A 24,728-nucleotide genomic window follows, 5' to 3' on the forward strand; every position below is an offset into this window, starting at 1 on the left:
TTCAAATCAACAGACTTCACGCTTTCATTGTCTGAGGAAATATTAACCTCCTAAAATGACTCCACTGAGTCAACTCCAGAATCAGCATCATTATCCCTCGCCTCTGACTTTGTCACGTGTTCATAAGCTAAACACTGAGCATGTGCAGAAGACTGAGCTTGCAATAATTGCGTTTTAAGCAAACTTATAACATTCTCTTGTTCAATTTCTTTCTGAGTTAAAAAAGCAATACAACTTTCTTTTTCTTTAACCGATTCCAATAATGCATTCATTTTATGTTCTAATGCATCTTTTTCAATCATTAATTTTTCAATATGTAAATTCTCCTGTGTTTGTGCAATTTCTGTTACACTTTGCCTTTGTTTTCCTGGCATATCAAAAACCATTGCATTGAAGACTGTAATTAATTTCATCACATTGCTTAATTTTCTCTTAGATTTAGCTAATGAAAATCTAGTTTTATCAATTTCATTATTTGCCTGTAGGCATTGCTGAAACATAGATTTCCATAACTTAGCATCAGAAAAATGACTGGCTAAACCTTCAAATTCTAAATTACTTTCTTCAGCTAACACATTTATAAATTCCATATTTTGGTACTCACCGAATATAAAACTTTTCCGTTTTCCGCTGGACTCTAATTAAACCGTCTGTCAAGACTTCTGTATCCAAAATCCTCTGGTCTTCACACAATCATCAAAAACGTAAATCGAACGATTCTTCTAGGTTCTTTCAATAATTGCAAAGTTTTTTCCTGTTCCTCACTTTTTTCCCCTCTGTTCAACGGAATAAGTGGCAAAAACTTCTGACGATTGAAACTGGCTGGCGTCCGCCAATGAAATAAATGGCTTAATATTGTATAAAAAGCCTTCAATAATGATGATTTCTCGTGAGACGAATTTTGGAATTATTTCTGCTTGATTCAGCTTAAATCAAACTGTGTGTTTTATTGTACACACATAAACTTGGAAAATACTTACAAAAATAGTACATTCATATTCAGAATTAGTATTGTTTCATATAGGCAAAAAATGTTCAAATATAGTTCATTTGTTTCAAAGATCTGAAAAAAGTTCTTAAAGTCATTAGACCATGTGCTTCCCTTTGAATAAGCTCTTCAAGATGGCCGATTAACTTCTTGTGTCCTGGAAGGAATTCTGTGTGCATAGGAGAGCTGTGTCTTGAATAGGTATATGTGGCTTGGAAGCAGAAGATGTGTGTGCAGAGGCAGAAGACTGGATTCCTTGTGTCTATATGAACTCAGTCTTTCAAATTCGTGCCCAAACACAAATCCCTCCCATACACTCCCCTTTCTCCTCCTTCCTAAGAGCGGGGGCTAGAGTAGATATACAAGCCTCTTTAACATCTGTTTCACTTTAACCAACCCTCTAAACATGAAACAGGATATATGTGAGAGAGCCTATAAGACCACTTAAAACATAAACGCATAAATCAAACAGAGTATTGGTTACATAGGAAGATTTTCAACCCATACATATATTATTTATAAAATCCATCAAATTCTGACAGGGTCTTGACCTGCATTTTCAGTCAGTGAGTCGTCATCTGGATATCACTAGCTCAAAGTCCTATCATTCACACAAATATGGAAAATGCATATTCTTTTTAATAAAGCCAATTAAAATTTAGATATTAGGAATATAACAGATACGAACGAATAATGGGCCCATGAACATTAAAGTTGCCCTTTTAAACGTTACAATTAATAAAAGCATATGGAGCAGAACGAACGGAATAAAGACAGAAAGAATAGGAACACAGCACAACTACTTACTTTTTTGCAGCACTCTCCGGATCTTTCGGTACTGCTCTGGCTCTCTCAACTTCAGGCCCGACCACCGCTTCCTGAGCTGATCTTTAGATCTTCGTACCCTGAAATTCCTGTGAAGGCTTTTGATCACTTTAGCAATGATTTTGGCCTTTCGGATGTTGGGGTTGGGGTAAGGTCCATATTTTCCGTCATAGTCGGACTTCCTCATGATGTCGACCATTTCCAACATCTCCCCAAAGGACATATTTGTGGCCTTAAAACGTCTCCTTCTGGATCGGGACGTGTCCGGATCCGGGCTTTCCTCCTCCTCCTCCTCGTTGCTATAATTAGCACACACCTGCTCTAAATCTGCCATCATGCTCTTCACCCACTGCGCCGAACGAAAAGGGGCGGGGAATAGACTAGAAAGAACGTCAGGGGCGGGCGGAGTTACACGCATGCCCAGTGTGTATAAAGCGTAACACGCGTGCGTATTACGTACGATCTGTGAGCGGAGGAAGGAGCATTGGACGCGCTGATCGTAAGAACGAAGGTAAGAGACAAACTTGTGCCTATACTGCTTCTAGATTGAGGCCTATATTGTAACAAGATTAGGAGAGTTTTGTCTGACATTAGGCTTTGTCTTGTGTTGTGTCTTGCAGTGAACATGGATATCTTACTGAAAGACAATGACTTCATGTCAGTATTCATAGATATGCTAAGGGAGCTGCCCTGTCTGTGGGAGATTAAACACCCCCATTTCAAGAACCAAGCAAAGAGGAAGGCAGCACTGGAGCAATTGTGTGAAATTGTGAAGCAGGTGATTCCCCACGGCAGACATCACCTATTTAAAGATATTAATTGGTTGCCTGAGGAGCACATATCTAAGGGAGCGCAAGAAGGTCCAGGATTCACAGAGATCCGGAGCAGCAGATGACATCTATGTCCCCAGGATGTTGTACTACGACAGGCTGCACTTTCTGGCAGGCCAGACTGAACCCAGGCCATCCCTCTCAAGTCTTCCTTCCACGCTTCCTTCCCCCCGGCTGAGGCTTCTGACGCCCAACCTGGGCCTTCCAGGCCACATGTGGAGGAGCCCAGATTGAGCCAGGTATAGCATTCCTCTAAATATTTCTGCTTGTCCAATCAATGATGTTAACTAGATGTTAGTTGGGAGTAGTAATTTATGATTGTGATTGATGAAGCAAAAACTAAAACCATGTCCCTTTTTCATACACAGGGAAGTCTCAGCCAGGAGGTGGCCGGGCCGAGCCGGCTGGCTGATCTTCAGGTCCCTCCACCCCCCCTGAAAAGAGAAAGTGGCAGTAGGAGGAGTGCCCTAGAGGAGGCTGCTATAGGATTCTTTTGGAGGGCTACAGAGGTCCTGGGAGCACCCCACACCATGGAGGAGAACATTGCTGCCTTCATTGCATATAAAATGCAGAGGATGGAGGAGGGCCAAAAAGCCATGTGTGAGGCCCTCATATCGGAGGCTCTGGAGAAAGGTATGAGGGGCCAAATTACACCTCAGACACACCTTTGGGATGGTCCTCCTCCTCCTCCTGCCGGTCCTCCTCCTCCTCCTCCCTCTCCTCCAGGTCCCCCCAGTCCTCCTCCAGGTCCCCCCAGTCCTCCTCCTCCTCCAGGTCCTACTCCTCCTCCTGCCACATCTCCAACTGCACAGCCACAGCCCGGAAGGAAGTGTGGAAGGAAGACCAGACAGTGATTGCCCTGGGTTCAGTCTGGTCGGCCAAAAAATGCAGCCTCTTGTGGTACCACAGCCTGGGAACATAGATGTCATCTGCTGCTTTCCAGATCTCTGCGAATCCCGGACCAGACTGCCCTCCCTTAGATATGGACTCCTCAGGCCACCAATTTTGATGTTGAAGAATTGATGTCTGCCGTGGGGGTCACAGGCTTCACTAATTTCTCCTGTTGATCCAGTGTTGCCTTCCTCTTTGTTTGGTTCTGAGCCCTTAATAAATTATTTTTGTTTTGAATTCTACTCTCCTATATGTTTTACTTCAAAAAAGACAGTTGGTTTATGAGGATTCAGGTACATTTCAAATATACAATGTGAAATGAACAAGGGACACCAACACCAAACAATCTCCTGGAGATTAAATAATAAAAGATATCAATGGTGTTGGGGTAACTTGACACACAAAACACACAGAAAAATATTCTGGAGTAAAAATAAAAATAACATTGAACAAAGATCAGCCTTGGAAAAAATCCAAACATTAAAGAAAAAAAAGGCTGAAAATACAAAAAAAAAAAAAAAAATTTCAGATGTGACAACTAATAACAATATATTCAGGGAATCCCACTAAAAAAACACAAATAAAAGTTTGTGAGAAGTGTGTGTGAATATGAGCAGCAAAACTACTTAATTCTTGTCACATTATAAAGAAGAAGAGAGTGCGCTGTATTAAACCATTTTGAACATTGCAGCGTGACGAAAGTGCTGTATCCATTGCGAACGCTAAGTTTACCAGAATGAGCTGTCCCGTCTCGGAATTTCTTCTGAGCATGCGTGGCACTTTGTGCGTCGGAACAGGCCACACACGGTCGGAATTGACGCGATCGGATTTTGTTGTCGGAAAATTTTATCTCCTGCTGTCCAACTTTGTGTGTCGGAAAATCCGATGGAAAATGTCCGATGGCGCCCCCACACACGGTCGAATTTCCGACAACACGCTCCGATCGGACATTGTCCATCGGAAAATCCGACCGTGTGTACGGGGCATAACAGCGCAGCACCAACATTACATCACATTCCCATTTAGTAATAGCTACTTAACAAGCTTCTTTAGACACAGCGGAATATTTAAAAGCTTTAATATTTCATTATAAGGGAACGCTGGAAAGGTAGAAAGTAAAAAAAAAGCCAAGAGTCTGGCTGGCTGGTTGGTTTGGTTGGCTCTCCTCAGTTCTTGAGGTCACTTGGAGCCATCTTTACAGTAGTAGCAGCCGGGTTGGCTGCCCCAGTGGAAGCCGATGCTGGTCAGGACTGAGGTGGTATATCGCCCACTAATGTAGCGTAGTACAGTCCCCTCGAACAGTGGAAAATCGTTGAAGCTTGTGCCTGATGGTTGCCCAAATTTAAATATTCTTCCACGGCTTGTCACGAAGACCAGCTCATTTACATAGCATGCAACTTTCCCTGATACCTGAGTGATGTTTTCACCACGGTACAGCAGGACCTCAAAAAGAGTACCGGAGGAGCTTCCATAATAAGGTGCCCAGATGCCACCATATTGGAGCTGGATCCTGGAGAAAAACGATATAAAGAGATGAGAAGAAAGACTAAGCAGTATTATAATTTTTCCAATGCCGCGTACACACGGGCGGACTTTTCAATGGACTAGGTCCGGTGGACTTTGACGGACTTTACGACGGACTTTACGACGGACTTTCGAATGAACGGACTTGCCTACACACGATCAACCAAAGTCCGACGGATTCGTACGTGATGATGTACAGCCGGACTAAAATAAGGAAGTTCACAGCCAGTAGCCAATAGCTGCCCTAGTGTTGGGTTTTTGTCCGTCGGACTAGCATACAGACGAGCTGACTTTTTGACCGGACTCGAGTCTGTCGGAAAGATTTGAAACATGTTTCATTTCTAGGTCCATCGAACTTTTGGGGAAAGAAAGTCCGCTGGAGCCCACACACGATCGAATTATCCAACGGAGTCTGGTCCGCCGGATCAAGTCTGCCGTAAAGTCCGCTCGTGTGTACGCCGTATAAGGGTTGTGATGTAAGGCTGAAATCAGAGCCCTCTGTGTTAAAGCGGTGTTCCAGCCTTTTTTTTTTTTTTTCAGCAACTACAAAAACATTATAGCTGCTGACTTTTAAGGGCACTTTCCTGTCCAGCGAGCCCGTGATGTCAGCCCCCTGAGGCCAATCTGTCCATCGGATCGGGTGCCGGCGCCACCATCCAAAATAAGGGAAACAGGCAGTGGAGCCTTGCGGCTTCACTGCCCGTTTCCTAATGCGCATGCGCAAGTCGCGCGGCGCTTTGTGAATGGCCCTGTCGTCTTCTGGGACACACACATGTCCAAGAAGACAATGGGGCAGCTCGCCGAAGGGGAGGAAGTAACCGAACAGCTCCGCGGAATAGGCAGATTAGGAAGACTGCCTAGCAACAGGCGTTTCTGGTAAGTAAAAAAATTGTTTTTTTTCAAATTTTTTTTATAGATTTTTTTGGAGAATGTTAATGTAATTTTTTATTCTAGGGTGGACGTCCGCTTTAAGTCCATGCATGCTCAGTAATGTATCTTACAAGTATGTCACTCACAGAGATCACAGTACTCCCCCTGACAATGCCTTCATCTGCTTTTCTCTCCAGGAGGTTGGCGCTATTTTTGTACAAGCATTATCCAGGGTCACTATCTACTTCCTGGAGATGATGGCCAGTGATGGCCGCTCCATTAGGGCCGCAGGGGCGCCGCCCCCTAATCCATGCGCTCAGCCCCTAATCTACATGCAGGGCACTGGATACATGGATTTCAAAGGGTTTTTTTTTTTAAGCACATGATTAGAGCTTGAGGCTCTAATTGGCTTCAAAAAAGTTGTGCGACATTAGCAAATTAATATTCGCTAACATTTTACTGCTTCTCCTCCCAGCAAATCAGGAAGCAGGTCCTGAGACCCGATTGACCGTGAGTCTTAGGACTTCCAGCCAATTGGGTCTCAGGACCCACTTACTGCTCTGCAATGGCCCAGGCTCTTCCCTCAGTAAGCTGGAGCGCGGAGCAGCATCGGCCTCCTAAGGTAAGGCCACTGATCGCTGATGTCCGTCTCCCACGTGTGTGGGGGGCAGGTTTGTTTGCCGCCTCCACCCAAAATATTGAGCACCAGCCACCACTGATGCTGGCTCAGAGAGGACACAATCATGTTAATCCTGGTGAATGTGCAGTTCTTGGCTGTGTTCACAAATGTCTCATACACATCACCCCCTGCTGTAATTTCTCACCTTATCGCTTGCTACAAAGTTACAATGTTGCAGTATGATCACTGGGAGAGAGGAGACTGAGGAAATGCTACCTCCTGCCTGCAATACACTAATGACCTCAGCTGAGCCTAGGCAATTTACGTTACAGATTTGTACATGAAATGTGCTGAAGATGTTGATGTGATAGAAAAGAGATAGTGTGAAGTCCTTACCCAAGTACATGGCTGGGGTTCTCCCTGACGTGAATGCCTGTTATTTGCCCGTTCAGTTGATCCGAAGAGTAGGAGAAGATAGTACCTCCACCAGCTCCAAACTCCCCAGTGTAGGAAGAGAGCCGCGACTGAACTACAAGGGTGAAAAAAATGGAGAGCAATCAAACAGGAAGGTGTCTCCTACTGGAAATGTGTATATTGCATGTGAGTATACATATAGTGTACAGAGAGATTGCTGTGAAAGCAACTTAAAATAGGCACGTCTTAACAAAATGAGTGTGGTTTTAATCAAATATGTTGATATTTGAGGTTGGAGATTTAGGGGATATGTAAACAATTAAAACTAAGCACATCATGAAGAGATGCATAAGGAAAGCTGACCTGCTAGAATCGGTCCACCAATTCTAGTGTTTGGTGGTTGCTGGAGAGTAAAACACTTGATAGTTTCCTCGGGGGGGGACTTAGCTGGTGACTTCCTGGCTCTGTACCCTTACCATGCTCATTATGAGGGGTTCCCACCATCCCTGCAATAAGTCCCCATGCTTACACACCTGCTGTGCCTATTATAAGGGGTTCCTACCATCCATGTGCTGAGTCCCTGGGTCTGTACACCTGCTGTGCCCATTGTGAGGGGTTCCCACCATCCATGTGCTGAGTCCCTGGGTCTGCACACCTGCCGTGCCCATTATCAGGGGTTCCCACCATCCCTGTGCTGAGTTCCCGGGTCTGTACACCTGCTGTGCCTATTATGAGGGGTTTCCACCAACCCTGTGCTGAGTTCCTGGGTCTGCACACCTGCCGTGCCCATTATGAGGGTTTCCCACCATCCCTGTGCTGAGTTCCTGGGTCTGTACACCTGCTGTGCCCATTATGAGGGGTTTCCACCAACCCTGTGCTGAGTTCCTGGGTCTGTACACCTGCTGCGCCCATTATGAGAGGTTCCCACCATCCCTGTGCTGAGTTCCCAGGTCTGTATACCTGATGTGCCCATTATGAGGGGTTCCCACCATCCCTGTGCTGAGTTCCCAGGTCTGTACACCTGCCATGCCCATTATGAGGGGTTCCCACCATCCCTGTGTTGAGGTCCTGGCTTTGTACACCTGCTGTGCCCATTATGAGGGGTTACTACCATCCCTGTGATGAGGTCCCGGGTCTGTACACCTGCTGTGCCTATTATGGGGATTCTCACCATCCCTGCTGGATTTTTGGTTAATTTCTATAATGTGGAGAGCGGCTATTTCATTCAAATAGGGACAGGTGAGTATGAGACTAAGAAGGGGAGAGGGCTACCTTACCAAGGGTCCAGCTACATTTTTAAACAAATAAAGTGGATGGTGGCTCTGTCTCCTGGTTAACATTACCAGTCTTCTGATTTAATTTGTTGCTTGGGGTGACCCTTTAATTTATTTTCGATTGATTTAAATTAAATAATTTATGAATTATTATTATATTCCTCTATCCCTGGGTTCTGTTTGAGGTGGAAGGGGAACTTGTTTGATGTGGTTCTTCTGGGTACACCATCTGCATGGAGTTTGTACATTGTTTATTTGTAATTAGCTCCTTACAAATATTTCTGCTTCCTCCCACAATCCAAACACCCCCTAGTAGAATAATTGGCACCTGACCACACTGATTCCAAACAGGGCGAATGGTTCTATGTACCTTGTGAAGCGATGGCTAATAATATGTCAGCACTAGATAAATAGTTGAAATAAATTATCATCGCCAATCATCATTAATCAATCATGAACATCAATCATCATCTACTAGTACAATAGATTTATAGGGTGCTGTAATAACTCATACTCACTTTTTGATGCTGCTGTGGAGCCCAGCGAGAAGCACACACACAGGATGGTCAGCATCTTGTCTTTTTTCAGTTATCACCTAGAAGTTATGTGTTATAGTAATACAAATTACTGTAAACCAAAACCATAATTCATACAATACAGACCTTCATTGGGACTACCACCTCTGACACCCCAAAGGCAGGATAGCACCTCCAGAGCCAGGGGCGGGCTAGCCCTTCACCCCAGGGCTGAGTCCATGGTGAAGGAGTTTATTGGTATAAAGATTACAAAAAATTTTATCCAACAAATGATAAATTTCATAATTCATACCCCAGCAGAAATCTTAGAGGACGAAACGTGTCAGATCTGTTTGTTTTACCCTAACCATTACCTATTGCGCTATCCAGCCCATTTTGAGCCTAATTTTTAATGCCCAGTTTTTATCATTTGTTGGATAAAATTTTTTGTAATCTTTATACCAATCAACTCCTTAATGCTTCAAACGGATTTACACTATGTGGAAGTTTTTCTTTTGTTCCTTGCCCCTTCATGTGGATGGTCGTTGATGAGGTGGTATCTGGCTGATGATCGAAGCTGGTTCGAAAGGACACCTGGGTCCGGTCCAACCCACTCAGGGACACACCATCTGGTGATTTTTTTCTGCTCCTTCTAGCCAAGTCTACCGGCAGGATCCAAATCCGAACAACTCTACTGTTTGATCTACTACACCGTTTCACAGTACAAGCCTTTCTGACTCACCGCCAACGGCCTGTGAGTCCACCCTGTCTGGTAAGGACATTTTATGTTTACCTGCCTGAGATTATATTGTCATGTTGAGAGAAGATCTTACCCCACATGCAGAGATGTTCCTAACAGTCCCTGTTTAACACATATGAGGACCGGGAGCACCTACAGTGCCACACAGACACCGTGACCAACTCATTCTGCAGTGACGGACACTAATATTTCATATATTTATTTGTCTGATACACTCAGGGATTTGGGACTACATAATGAGTCTGATAGACACATACTGTTGAATTTACCTATACTACATCTATGTGTGTTATTCATAATATATTCATTTTGATCCAGTTTTTAGGTCATTTAATTATTTGGGTCACTTCAGTCACAATAGATTCACTGTATCACGATTGATTATTATGAGTTATATGTAGTTTATTCTTCAATACTCCTTATATTTATTTTTCACTAGTTATTTACTTTTCATTGTTTCTGAGGAGATACCTCTGTATTTATACTTTTTGAGAATATCACGGGTTCAACATTAGGGTAACAACCCCCCCTTTTATATTATCACTACATACTGTGTTTTGTTGCTTTTTCACTAATACCTTACTAGCGCCACACTTTGTTGTTCCTTATATATTCACAATAGTCAGATTGTTGTGTTGGCGGCTTCATTTCTTCCCCCCTCTCAATGAGAGTTGGCGCAACATTTCCCACACATATTCCTACAATATATTTTTTACTAGTAATGGTGGTGATCTGCGATTTTTAGCAAGACTGCGACATTGCGGCGGACAGATCGGACACTTTTGACACATTTTTGGGACCATTGACATTTATACAGCGATCAGTGCCATAAAAATGCACTGATTACAGTGTAAATGTAACTGGCAAATGTAAACGTATGTGTCAGCACACGTCCCTCACTCCAAAACAATCGAGTATTAATCTGCATGTTTACCCCCTAAGCATATATCCCCCCCTCCCAATTCCACCTCCCTACTGAAATTCCCTCTTTCCCAGCACAAATCTTTGCCCCCCCCAGCTCAAATCCTCTCTCTCCCCATATGCCCCCAGCATAAATCCCTCCCCAAAAAGAACATTTTTTCCCCCTCCTAGTACAAATCCTCTACCCCTCAAATGTCCTCCCTGAGCACAAATCCTCTCCCCCCTCCCATTCCAAATCCCCTCCAGCACAAATTCCTTTCCCTATCTATCCTAGCACACGTCCCTCCCTCCCAAAGTTCCCCTCCTAGCACAAATAATCCCTGATAGCACAAATCCCCCCCAAAAAAAATAAAATTCCCCTTCTAGCACAAATCCCCTCCCCCCTCTACTATATCATGTTTTCTGGCACAAACCCCCAAAATTACCACTCCTAGAACAATTCTTACCCCCTGCTCCTCCCCCCAAATTCCTCCTTGCAACACAAATCCCATTCCCCAGTCTCCTTGCAGTACCTCACATGATACCACAGTGCCCAGGGCAGCTTCCCCTCCTGCCCACCCCTTGTCCCAGCCCTGGCATCAGGATTTTATCAGGACAATCCATGACTCGTTTCCGGTTTGGCTTGAAGTCTCACGTCTCTTTCTGCAACAAAGTTCTTTACAAGATGTCTATTTTGAAAGGGTGATCATTGCTTTTGATAATTATTGTGGATTTGTTTTTATTAATTGCTTTTAAATTGTATTAATAAGAGAAGATTGTTCATTTAAAGGGACAATACACTCTATGTATGTATTCTTAACTATGAAAAGTCTCATATGTTGCTCTTAGCCTCCTCAATTTCCTTCTCTTTTGCTGCTGTGATCTGACTTCCTGTTAGAAGGTGACTACATTGGTGACTACGTTGGTTCTTCATGGTCCCACTGTATTTAGGAACATAGCCACCCTCTCTTGCTCCCTCCTTGCTCTTGTTCCCTCCTTAGACTATAACCTCCTATATGTTCTCCATTGGCCATTGTGGAAACTTCAAGATCTGTATCTTTATAATAGAACCGTGCGTAGGCTACATTGGACATTTGCTGTCAGAATTTCCGACAACAAATGTTTGAGAGCTGGATCTCAAGTTTTCCAACAACAGAATTTGTTGTTGGAAGTTCCAAGCGTATGTATCCAATTCCGAGGCACAAAATTCCACGCATGCTCAGAATCAAGCAGAAGAGCCCCACTGGCTATTGAACTTCATATTTCTCGGCTCGTCATACGTCTTGTACGACACCGCGTTCTTGACGTTTGGAATTTCCAACATTTGTGCGATCATGTATGCAAGACAAGTTTGAGACAACATCCGTCGGAAAAAAATCCATGGTTTTGTTGTCGTAATGTCCGATCGTGTTTACTCAGCATAAGAGAAGCAACCCTGTATATGGTATAATTATATATATATATATATATATATATATATATATATATCTATCTATATATCTATAGATAGATATATATATATACACTGTATCTATATATATATATCCTATGAGCTACATCAACTGCTGGTGCCATGACTGTTGGCTCTCGCTGAGTTCCACCCATAAGGAAGGACTCTTTTCATTGCTGTTCATGGTAGAAGAAGCCTCAGTGGACGCACACATCACTGAGAGCATGAACAAAGTTTATGTGAGTCGGTCAGTGCTGATCATCCTTTCATCCCACATTATCCATGATTATAACTCAGGGTCAAGCTATATAATTTTTTTCATATATGGCATTGTTAACCCCCCACTGGAACCCCAAAAATAGTTTTCAGGCTTTGGGGAACCCTTACCTCAACTAAGTCATTAGGGGTGAGTGGGAAAAATGACGCTTACATTGGTAGTCAGTGAGAAGAATGCTCCTTACATTGGTGGTCAGTGGGAGAAGGAGGAGGACACACTGAAGGAGCTGAGAAGAAGGTGGAGGTCCTGACTGTGTGGGTCCAGGCCCTGGTTAGAATGTGGATATCTTTAGACTGAAGATTATTGATAGTTTTTGGGCGATTGGAAGAGCCAAGGGGAAACTTAAAGGATTGAAAGCTGAACACAAATCATTCAAGGCCAAATACTGCCAGGCCTGGAGTAAGAATTGTTTAGCCATGAAGCCAGAGTTACAACAAATGGATGAAAAGATAAAGAAACAATCTTTATTACTGGAAAGTTAACATCCAGAAGTGGTTCTTTTACCAAAAAGTTTGATCATGAGAGGAGATTTGCCAGCCAGACATCAGCAAGTTCTGTGGATATGCAGCCTCAGGTAACAGACAATCTGCCTCTGCACCTCTCCCCCCATGTCAGGGCTGGGAATCGCCAGTGGAAACCAGCCAGGGGGTTAAGAGTGAGCATGGCACCCTAAAGTTCATCCAGCAGATGGAGTCACCCCTGAGGGCAGACAGTTTTGCCTTTTCTGATGATCCATCAGAAGTTCCTGAGGATGAGCAGAGGAGATACAGACCAGCTAAGCCAGTGCAAGTGGAGAAATCTGAGTACACCATGCTGCCTTCCACCATATCTGACCCACCGGCTGTGATGGATGTTGCCTGTGGAACTTTCTACTGTGAAGAAACCCTGTGCAGACATGGAGAGAAAACCGCTGACAGGTGTCACCAGACCATCAGAGAAATGGGAATGGACCTGCATCATACAGCCCGGACATGGATTTTCTGCTCCTGCTGAGACCAGTAGTTCCCCTACAGGCAAGATGGCTGTCACCTCCAAAGAGTCTGCTTCACCTGACCCTCTGTGGGTTCCAGAGCTAATTGATGCTGGTGGGGGAGGGGATCAGCACAGTGCACCATGTGGAGTGGAGGCATCCATGGAAGTCTCCTGTAATGATTGTGAAGATGGCGGGCCAGTGAAAAGTCTGAGTGTCTGACATGGCAAGCTCCCGACTTATCCGTATCTGAAAATACTTCGGCAGTGGCAGGTGACAATGGAGGATATCAAGCCCCTCCCACGGAAGCTTCTGGAGAAGAGGATTTTAGGCTCTGCTTTCAGTGTGTAACTGGCCTTAATGGATTGCACAGGCTCCGTAATGATAGAGGCGTTGCATCTAATCAATTTGGAAAGAATCCCTTTGAAATTTAGGGATAAAGCCTGGTTCGCTTTCCATAGAAGGCTCTATGTAAGAGGGAACCTGAAGCAACCCCCTGTGGATGGTTGGGATTGTCCTAGAGCAGAGTGTGTTGGTAAAGTGGAGTCTATAGACCACTTTTTGCTCCAGTGTCACTTGGGAAGAATGGGAAGGGAAGATTGCTCCTTACATTGGCGGTCTTTGGAAAGAATGCTCCTTACATTGGTGGTCAGAAAGCAGAATGTTCCTTACATTGGTGATCATAAAGCAGAGTGCTCCTTACATTGGTGGTCTTTGGGAAGAATGCTCCTTACATTGGCAGCCTTTGGAAAGAATGCTCCTTACATTGGTGGTCAGAAAGCAGAATGCTCCTTACATTGGTGATCATAAAGCAGAGTGCTCCTTACATTGATGGTCAGTGGGAAGAATGCTCCTTACACTGGTGGTCAGTGGGAAGAATCCTCCTTATATTGGTGATCAGTGGGAAGAATCCTCCTTATATTGGTGATCAGTGGGAAGAATCCTCTTTATATTGGTGAACAAAGGGAAGAATGCTTCTTACATTGGTGGTCAGTGGGAAGAATGCTCCTTACATTGGTGGTCAGTGGGAAGAATACACCCCTTATGTTTGTGCCCAGACTGCCACCCTTACACACAGCTAAAAAAAATAATTGTAGTCATGCTGCTGGCTTTGACAAGTGGCATTTGCCCTAATGTTTTAGGGGTTCTGTTAGATGGGAGGTCAGTCAGCCACACTAAAGAATCCCTAGCAACCTCTGAAGGGACCCTGGTTGAGAATGACTGGTCTAAGATAACAAGTGGTGCTCCCAGTAAAGGTCTGAATTGTTGTATGAATTATGGTTTTGGTTTACAGTAAATTGTATTAATATAATCCATATCTTCTAGGGTGATAACTTAAAAATACCAGGATGCTGACCCTCCTGTGTGTGTGCTTCTTGCTGGGCTCCACAGCAGCTTTGAGTGGTGAGTATGGGTTATTACAGCACCCTATACATCTATTGTACTAGTGGATTGTGATTGTTGATGATTGGTTAATGAGGATGTTTAATGATGATGACTGATAGTGATTTTTTTCCCACTATTTATCTAGTGCTGACACTTTATGCATTACTTCATGAGGTACATGTAGCGCTGACAACTTTTGTTTTTAGTCATAAGTGTGTTATAAAGGTATAAGTTGATCTAGTGCCATCTAGTGGACAATTAAAAAGGTACAACACTTTTATGTTTCATGATTAAGAGAAGTGACATGGAAGTGATTGATTGTTTACTTCTGAATGTAAACTACGACCTACCCACAATGCTCCTGGACAAGAGAAGAACTGAACTGCATTATGGGAGGGTGTAAAAGGTTTGGGAGCGGCCATCTTAGGCCTCTTGTTCCTAGGACGTGTGGCCTGCCAGCAGAACTCTGTGGGTGTGTATGTGTCCCACAGGGTTGCAGCCTACCTTGTGAAGGAGCAGAGCAGCAGCAAGGATCCTGCCATCGTATTACAGTGTGCTGAAGCAGCAGAAGTGATTGTTCCGGAGACCCGTGGGGGAGGTAACCGAGGACTCCTGGTCTTTAGTAAACGGAACAGTGTGACGGCATGGTGGTGGCTCCATACGGACGGAGAACTGCTGAAACGGAGACATCCATCTGCCGGATCCCGTGTGGTGAGAGGGTTAACACCCGGAAGTTTGTTTAATACTACACACACACTTAGAACTTTTACAGATTGTTGCTGGGACCGATAGTCCCACGGAACAAGTTGAGTTGGAAAATATTACATTTGCTTAGACTGCAATATTCAAGAGCTGACACTAGATGTCTGTCTTCTTCGTATAAGAACACTTAATCAGTTTGCTTGATTACAATTGCCTTTTTTGTATTACCTTACACTGCGCAACACCTCAGAAGAACTCTCTGTGGATTACAATTACCATTTCATAGCTAGCGAAGATTGAAGACGTCAAGACTATTGCCCCGTACACAGATTTTCCAACGGAAAATGTGTGATAGGACCTTGTTGTCGGAAATTCCGACCGTGTGTAGGCTCCATCACACATTTTCCATCGGATTTTCCAACACACAAAGTTTGAGAGCAGGCTATGAAATTTTATAAGAGATGAAAGCTATTGGCCACTGCCCCGTTTATAGTCCCGACGTACGTGTTTTACGTCAGCGCGTTCAGAACGATCGGATTTTCCGACAACTTTGTGTGACCGTGTGTATGCAAGACAAGTTTGAGCCAACATCCGTCGGAAAAAATCCTAGGATTTTGTTGTCGGAATGTCCGATCAATGTCCGACCGTGTGTACGGGGCATATCTCTTTTATTGCAGGGCCCTGCATCTAGTTACAAAGGGTAGTGACTTTACGGTTTAGAGCAGGGGGAGCTCCCTGGTATAAATATATATTTAGATATATTTGTGTATGTCACCAAGACTGTCATAACTATTTACTATACTGTTACACTACATTGGTGTGATAGTGTAGTCACTGTAATAACTCTTTATATAAAATATATCATTTACCCAAAAAAGAAGTTATTTTGGTTATTACAGAAGTTTGTGTGCAGTGTTGTTATTTCTCCTGCAGGTGGAGCTACAAGCACCCAGGTAGAGGTAAATATAAATATAAGTGTATATTGTGGGTTAAAGTTGGTACTCATATCATTACAACACTGCACTACAGCTGTGTCAAGGGGATTGAACAACTTACGAGGGGTGAAAAGAATAGAGGACAGGCCCAATAATAAACCAGCAGCTCCACCGAGAGTTATTGCTACATACATAAAACCATTATATGTGTTTGGAATCCTTGTCATCAAGAGCCCCTCTTAATGGGCACAGCAGGTGTACAGACCTGGAAACTCAGTGCAGGATAGTGGGAACCCCTCATAATGGGCACTGCAGGGGTACAGACCCAGGAACTTGGCACAGGGATGGTGGGAACCTCTCATAATGGGCACATCAGGTATACAGACCTGGGAACTCAGCACAGGGATGGTAGGAACCTCTCATAATGGGCACAGCTGGTGTACAGACCAAGACATTGAGTGCAGGGATCTCGTTTTGGTAAGCTGTGCCTATTTAAATTGCTTTCACAGCAATCTTACATAGGTGGTTGAACTCTATGCACATACAATATACACATTTCCTGTAGGAGACTCCTCCCTGTCTGACCGCTCTTCTCTCTTGCACCTTTCAGTTCAGTCGCGGCGCTCTTCCTTCTCTAACGAGTTTGGCATTGGTGGAGGTACAGCTTTCTCTTTCTCTTCGGATCAACGGAACGGGCAAATAACAGGCTTTCGCATCAGGGAGACTACCGCCAATATAGTTGGGTAAGTTCCTTCAGAATATCACTCGTCTACCACACCAACATCTTCAGCACATTTCAGGTATACACATATAATTCAAATCTGTAATGTAAGTTCCTGTCAGGTGATTTTGTCTAGGCTGAGCTGAGGTCGTCAATCTGCTGCAGGCTAGGGGAAGCATTTCCTCAGTCTCCTCTCCCCTAGTGATCAGAACATTGTAACTTTGTAGCAAGTGATAAGGTGAGAAGCTGCAGCAGGGGCTCAACTGTGTCAGACGTTTGTGAACACCTCTAAGACCTGCATAGACACCAGGATTTACATAACTGTGTCATCTCTGAGCCAGCATCTCCAGAAAGTAGATAGTAGCCCTGGATAATCTCTGAACAAAGATGGTGCCAACCGTCTGGAGAAAAAAGCAGATGAAGGCATTGTCAGGGGGAGTACTGTGATTTTATATATTTATTTCAGGTACTTGTATAGCGCTGTCAATTTACGCAGCACTTTACTTACATAATATACATTCACATCAGTCCCTGCCCTCAAGTAGCTTACAATCTAAGGTTCCTAACTCACATTCATACATACACATAGTAGGGCCAATTTAGGCAGGATCCTCTGTGATCTCTGTGAGAGGTAATAAATACCTGGAGGGGTTACACAGACACATTACTGAGCATGAAATGGTAGGCTCTGATTTCAGTATTACATCACAGCTCTTGGAAGCATTACAATACTGCTGGTTCTTTTTTCCTTGTCAAAAGAAGTTTATTGAGTATACAATGTTATAAAGATACATAAAGTAAGTTTACAAGGATCTATAAAGTAAGCTCATTGTTTTACAGTAGGGTTTATATAGGTAAATATCATGAAATTTCAAATATTAAACATTGGGTTCACGTAAACCTAAATTAAAGATATATATCATTTCCTTAGTTACTTTTGTAGGTATTTAAATGATTTATACCTACTATACATATTGTTTACAAGTAGAGTGTATATAGGTCAAATAAATTCTGATAATGAGCTTTAATCGTAAGGTGGAGAAAAGGAAAGAGAAAGAAGAAAAAGGGTTGAAAGGTAGAGGTATGGTCCACAAGGTTGTCCCGCTCGTCAGTTTATTATTCTTTTTAGTTCTCTTTGAAGCCTTAGAATGGGTGTCTCTGTAAGTCATTTAATCTGTTACCATGGCAACAGGACAGAGTCATTGAAGTTTGACAGGAACTGTTGTTTTATCCAAGGATGCCAAAGTTTTTCAAATTTTGGAATTTGATTTTGATCGATGGCTACCATCTTAGCATGGGACATTGTATTATTCATTCTGTGAATTGTTTCTGCTAGTACCAATGTAGGAGATTTCCATGCCTTGGCCACTGTTTGTTTTGCAGCCGTTATTAGTTGGATCATAAGTTTGAATTGAGAGAGTGTTAACCATTCCGGTTTTAGATTAAGTAAAGTTAAATATGGATCTGGTTGTATTATTTTTTTAAATATTTTAGATGCAATCACGAAGACTTCCTTCCAGAAGGTTTGGATTACTGGGCATGTCCACCATATGTGTAAATATGTGCCTATTTCTGGGCATCCTCGAAAACAAAGAGCTGAGGTATTAGGTGAATATTTTGCCACTCTAGCCGGGTACAAGGTACCAGCGAGTTAGGACTTTATAATTTGTCTCCAGTGCTAAGATGTTGGGTGAGGATGACTTAGATGTGAGCCATATGTTAGACCAGTCCGTGTCTTCTAAAGTTCGTCCCAGGTCCTCCTCCCACCTCTGAACGTAAGAGGGTCTATTAAGATTTGCTACTCCATATAATTGATTATAAAGTGATGAAATTGTACCTTTAGCAAATGGATCTTTTGTACAGATTGATTCAAAAATGGATAATTGGGATAATGGTGTATCCCCCTTTAGGAATGGTGTATAGAAATTTTTGATTTGGAGATATCTAAATATCTCAGAGTTTGGTAGATCATATTTTTCTCTAAGCGATGGGAATGAAAGGAATGATTTAGATGCTATGAAGTTATTTAGTGTCTGAATGCCTGATGTTGTCCAAGCTTTAAAAGAATTTGGGTAGATCCATGCCGGATAAAAGGCCGGATTTCTGATAAAAGAAAGGAGAGGATTGTGTGGAGATTGTAACTGATATTTGGTTTTTAGTTTATCCCAGAGAGATAAGAAGTGTTTAGTTATGGGATTATGAATTTTAAAGCGGTCTTTAGGATCAAGCCATAATAAATTTGATATTAATAGAGGGTCATTTTCTGAAGCCTCTATAAATACCCATAATGGGATTTCCTGTTTTGCATGGTATTTGGACAGACTGGCCAAATGTGCTGCTCTGTAGTAGTTAGTAAAATTAGGGTATCCCAGGCCTCCTTTATTTTTGGGAAGATGTAGTGTGTGTATAGGTATACGTGGTTTAGAAGAGCCCCATATAAACGAAGTTGCTCTTTTTTGTACTATTCTCAAAAAAGGAAGGAATTGGAATAGGGAGGACTCTGAATAGATAAAGCAATTTGGGTAGAATAGTCATTTTGATTGCATTAATCTTCCCTATCCAGGATAAAGGAAGTTGCGACCATTGTTTTGTTAGATTTGTGATCTGTCTTAATACAGGAGGATAATTGGTTGAGAATAAGTCAGAATGAGATGCTGTTAAATGAATTCCAAGATATGGGATTGATTTTTCTGCCCATGTGAATGGGAGTGCAGCCCTAGCCGGGATCAATTCCATGTTTGTGAGTGAAATATTAAGCACTAGGCATTTCTTAGGATTAATCATAAGGCCGGATAGGACTGCAAACCCATCAAGAGCTGGTTTTAAGTTAGGACCAGAGACCTGTGGTGATGATAGAAAAAGTAATATATCGTCTGCAAATATACATAATTTGTGTGTAATACCTCCTACTTCAATGCCAGTTATAGTCTGGTTTGTTCTGATGTATTGGGCCATGGGTTCGAGTATAAGGGCGAATAATAAGGGAGATAATGGGCAACCCTGTCGGGTACCTCTTTCGATATTAAAGGCTTCAGATTTGTATCCAGCATATTTTATATAGGCTTTGGGTTTATTATATAATGCTTTGATCCATGTTAAAAAGTGGGGTCCAAAACCCCATTTTTGTAATGAATATTGCATATATTGCCAGGATACTGTGTCAAATGCCCTCTTAATATCGAGAGATAGAAAACATAAGGGGATTTTCCGTTTTTTAGCAATATGTGCCAATAACACTGCCCTGCGTATATTATCGCCTGCCTGTCTATTTGGCATGAAGCCTACTTGATCTCTATGTATTAATTTTCCTATAATGCTATTGAGGCGTTTTGCTATTATTTTTGCTAATAATTTAATATCGAGGTTTAACAGAGAGATAGGCCGATAATTCACACAGGAAGTATCATCAGAAAGGGGTTTTGGGATCATACAAACAATTGCCATTAGTGTTTCTTGCCGAAAAGAATGTCCATCTAGAAGTTTGTTAAAAGTTTCAGTGAGAATGGGAGAGAGTATTTCTGAGAATGTTTTATAGTATAAAGCCGAGTAGCCGTCTGGGCCTGGTCTTTTATTAAGTTTTAGGTCTTTTATGGCGTTAGCAACTTCATCTATAGTTATAGGCTCATCCAAACTGCTTTTTTGATTTTGAGATAACTCAGGTAAGGTTATTTTTGAGAAGAAGGATTCAGCCTCTGTAGGATTAAATTCATTGTTTGTCTTGTATAAAGTTGCGAGATGTGAGTGAAATTTATGGACTATTTTAACTGGATTACAAGTGTAAACATTTTTTGATAATTTCAAAAGTATTGGTTTGAAAGATCTGTTAGTTGAATTTAATGCCCGAGCCAAATATGTACCTGGTTTGTTTGTATTCATGTAGAAATTGTGTTTGGAGCGTTTGAGGGATTTATCAACTGACTCCGTGAGAAATAGATCGTATTCCAATCTAGATTTTTCCAGATGAGATTTTGTACTCTGAGATGGATTATCTTGGAATGATATGTAGGCTGCATTAAAATTGAGTTCTAGTTTTTTTACTAGATTTTTGCGTTCCCGTTTAAATAGTGCCATTTGTCTTTGTATTGTACCACGCAAGACAGGCTTATGAGCTTCCCACAGTGTTATTGGGGAGATGTCTGTTGTATTATTAATTGATATGTATTCCTTTAAAGCTTGTTCAATGGCCATCTGATGTAGTGGGTGTTTGAGCATTATGTCCGGTAAGTACCACGTTGGGTCATGCGCTTTTGGTATGGCTGAGGCTATAGTAGTGTATACTGCATTATGGTCAGACCACGGAATCGGAATTATATCTGATGCAATAATTTCTGGTATCATTCCTATTGTTAGAAAAATTTGATCTATTCTGGTGAAGGTTTGATGAGGGTGCGAGAAATAAGTGAATTTCTTTTTCATTGGGTTACTTTCTCTCCATGAATCTACCAGATTGTATTTGGAAAGAAGTTGAGAAAAAGGTAATCTAGAGGTTATTTTGGATGGTGTAAAAGGTGATTTATCTAGAAATGGGAGGAGGACCTGGTTCGAATCCCCACACATTATCACTGTTCCTATTTTGTGTGTATTAATCACTTGTAATATATGTGAGAGGAATGGTGTAGGTTGTTTGTTAGGAGCGTAGTAGGAAATCACTGTGATTGCTGTATCCATTATATAACCCATGAGTATCAGGTATCTACCTTCTGGGTCTTTAATTTCTGATGATAAGGTGAATGGTGTGGATCGGTGAAATGCAATTAGAGTTCCCCTTTGCTTGGTACAGGCAGAAGCCGTGTAAATTTGTTGATAAAAAGGAGAAATATATTTTGGAGTAGAATCTTTGGTGAAGTGTGTTTCTTGGAGGCATACTATGTGAGCCTTCTTGTTATGGAAAGTACGGAAGGCTTTGGTCCTTTTTTGAGGGACATTTATTCCCTGAACATTCAGGGAAAGTATATTCAATGGTGCCATGGCAATAGATCAAATAGTTTTGACTTACTTTTTGTTATGCAGAGCTGACTGCGCAGATCAACCTGTGTGGACTGAAGAGATGAATAGATAGAAAAGAAACCAGTGAATTCTGGAGTAAAGAGTAAACAAAAAACATACGAGATTAGATGATACATTGCAAGTAATCACAATTTACCCGTGAAAGAGAATAAATATCTCTCTCAGGGGAATAAGTGCCTTCATCACACTCCCACATAATATGGTTGGGAGAATGAGGAGGGCTAATGGGGGTACACGGATCTTCCGCTTACAGGAGAGAAGTGCTATGTCAAAAGACATCAAAATGATGTTTCATTAATTGGAGTGCAGAATATAGTTTTTGTTGAAATTATTTATTCCAGGGTGGTTGTATATGGTTAGTCTTGCCCTAGGCTAAATAATTCAGTTAGAAAGGTACTGTTAATAACTTTGGTATTGATGAAGATAGTTTGAATTATTTTGGGATTTTAACCCTTTTAGAGTAAACAATTACATATTTTATTCATACGTAACTGTTTAGATATGTTAACTCATAAAATTGAGGTTGTATTGCTTCAGATTAGAATAAACAAAAACATAATTCTAGGAACTAGTTAGGTAATAATATATTTGTTTTAAGAAAAGAAAGAAAAAGCTTCCATTACTTCTGGATTATTGAACATATTTGTCCTAAAAAGTAATAAATCTATTGTTATTACCTGATAATATATAACTGAACAAGAATTTCCTTATTTCACTTATATATTCTAAGGCTATATGAATCAGAAGTAATAAGAAATATAACTGGAATGTAACATGATCCCACACAGTGTGTGACTATCAGAATGCAGTTACATTCAGTTATAAATATAGGTTTTTTATAGAGAACCATCTCTTAGTATAATAAATGAAGAGATATCAGGAATTAGGATGTCAGTCCATTGAATCTTCTTGGTCCATGGATGATGTGGCATAACGGCCTCTTTTGTGAGAATGGTGATTCCCATTTTGTTCTGAAATTTTCTGGGTGCTGCCTGAAGGTGAAGATGATGCCATTCTTCTGCGTGTGGGAGTGTTGCTGCTTGTGGGTTCTGTCAGATTTAATTTTAAAAGGGTTTGTTGTAGTTCATCTGCTGATCTGCTTCTGTAAATTGTACCTTGGTAGTTAAATCTGACTGAAAAGGGGAAGCCCCATTGATACATAATGTTGTGGCGTTGCAGTTCCATTAGTTGGGGTTTCATGGATCGTCTTTTAGTAATAGTAAGTTGGGATAGGTCAGCAAAAATTTGATAATTGTGTCCTTGAAAATTAAGTTCCTTTTTTTCTCTTGCAGCAATTAGTATTTGTTCTTTCGTTCTGTAATAATGAAATTTTGTGATTATATCACGTGGGGGTCCATCTTTCTTTTTGGCTGTGAGGGCTCTGTGTACTCTGTCCAGTTCTAAACGTTCAATAGGGATATCTGGCTTTAGTTCTTGTAATAGAGCAGTAATAGTAGATTGCAGGTCTGTCACAGTTTCAGGTATTCCCCTTATGCGTAAGTTTGAACGTCTGGCTCTATTTTCGTAATCTTCGAGCTTAGTTTGAAGTATTAAATTCTCTTTTTTTAATTGTTCCAATTCTGTTATATTTTCTTGGGTTGTAATTTCAATTTCATCCATTTTTATTTCTAAAGCTGCGGTGCGGTTTCCCAGCTCTCTTATTTCTTTGGTTAGGCTTTTTGTTATTTGGTCTGAGGTTTGTTTTAAAGCCTTATGAAGCATCTTTTCAAATTGTAATAATATTACTGGGGATACTGAGGAGGCTTGTGGAGAAGTTTGTGAGAGGATTTGTTCTGTATCTGACTCAAATGGAGAGTCTTGCTGTGACATTTTCTGTCTGTGAGAGCGCCCTGATGCTGTATCTTGTGAGGTGACTGGTGCTGCTTCAGCTGCAGTGAGTGCCTGTGAGCTCTTTGTGAGGTGATTTTTATTTCTGCAACGATTTCCTCCCAGTAACATATTTCCTGCCCAAACTTTCACAGTTTGTTCCCTGGGGCAAAAAGGTTAAAATGGATACCTTTTGAGCCTGCAGGCTCCGCTTTGTCCTTCTCTTCTCTCCTCAGCGGTGTGGAGCTCTAACAATGCATGTCTGCTCTGCTAGGCTCCGCCTCCTGCCCTCGCTGGTTCTTTTTTCTAATATCTTCATATTGTTCTCTCCAGGATCCAGCTCCAGTATGGTGATGTCTGGGGGCCTTTTTATGGATATTCCATCGGTACTCTTTTTGAGGTCTTGCTGTTCCGTGGTGAAAACATCACTCAGGTGTCGGGGAAAACCGGCTCTTATGTGAATGAGCTGATCTTTGTGACAAGCCGTGGAAGAATATTCAAATTCGGGCAACCATCAGGAACAAGCTTCAATGACGTTCCTTTGTTTGAGGGTACTGTACTGCGCTACATTAGTGGGCGATACACCCCCAGCCTCCTGACCAGCATTGGCTTCCACTGGGGCACCCAACCCAGCTGCTACAACTGTAGGGCTTCTAAGTGACCTCAAGAACTGAGGAGAGCCAATCGGAAGCCCAGATTACTTCATTGGCCTTTTGGCTTTTTTTTTCGTTTCATAATGCCTTTTGACTTTTTTACTTTCTTCCTTTCCAGCATTCTCTGAAATAATAAAGCTTTGAAATAATTTTTTTTGTTTTCTGTTATGTTTGTAGAAGCTCTTTAAGTAGCTGTTACCAAATGGAAAATGTCCAAAAACTCAGGTATGGATACAGCATATTAAAATTATATTTTTATATATTTGCACTCACACTTACACTAAAATAATGTTCAGGTCTTGGGAAGCCCTGTCATGGAATTTTAGCAGATTGGTAGTCAGTGAGAGATATCCCCCTTACACCGGTGGTCAGTAGAAAGAATACTGTATT

The 24,728-nt window shown here is 41.9% G+C and overlaps 2 protein-coding genes across 2 annotated transcripts; one reads left to right on the forward strand and one right to left on the reverse strand.

Annotated features, from left to right (window-relative positions):
* Positions 1–4,639: 4,639 nt before the first annotated feature.
* LOC141147592 (zymogen granule membrane protein 16-like) lies at positions 4,640–8,808 on the reverse strand. The gene is made up of 3 exons (XM_073634820.1): positions 8,754–8,808; positions 6,944–7,076; positions 4,640–5,044 (listed from the first exon to the last, which is right to left on the reverse strand). Exons 1-3 carry the CDS (start codon positions 8,806–8,808, stop codon positions 4,714–4,716), a joined length of 519 nt encoding a protein of 172 aa, XP_073490921.1. The 3' UTR covers positions 4,640–4,713.
* Positions 8,809–14,428: 5,620 nt separating this feature from the next.
* On the forward strand, positions 14,429–24,489 carry LOC141147594 (zymogen granule membrane protein 16-like). Its single transcript, XM_073634821.1, has 3 exons — positions 14,429–14,511; positions 16,741–16,873; positions 24,019–24,489. Exons 1-3 carry the CDS (start codon positions 14,457–14,459, stop codon positions 24,344–24,346), a joined length of 516 nt encoding a protein of 171 aa, XP_073490922.1. The 5' UTR covers positions 14,429–14,456; the 3' UTR covers positions 24,347–24,489.
* The last annotated feature ends 239 nt before the right edge of the window (positions 24,490–24,728 follow it).

Source organism: Aquarana catesbeiana, linkage group LG06 (genome assembly GCF_042186555.1).
Source record: "Aquarana catesbeiana isolate 2022-GZ linkage group LG06, ASM4218655v1, whole genome shotgun sequence".
NCBI lineage: Eukaryota > Metazoa > Chordata > Amphibia > Anura > Ranidae > Aquarana > Aquarana catesbeiana.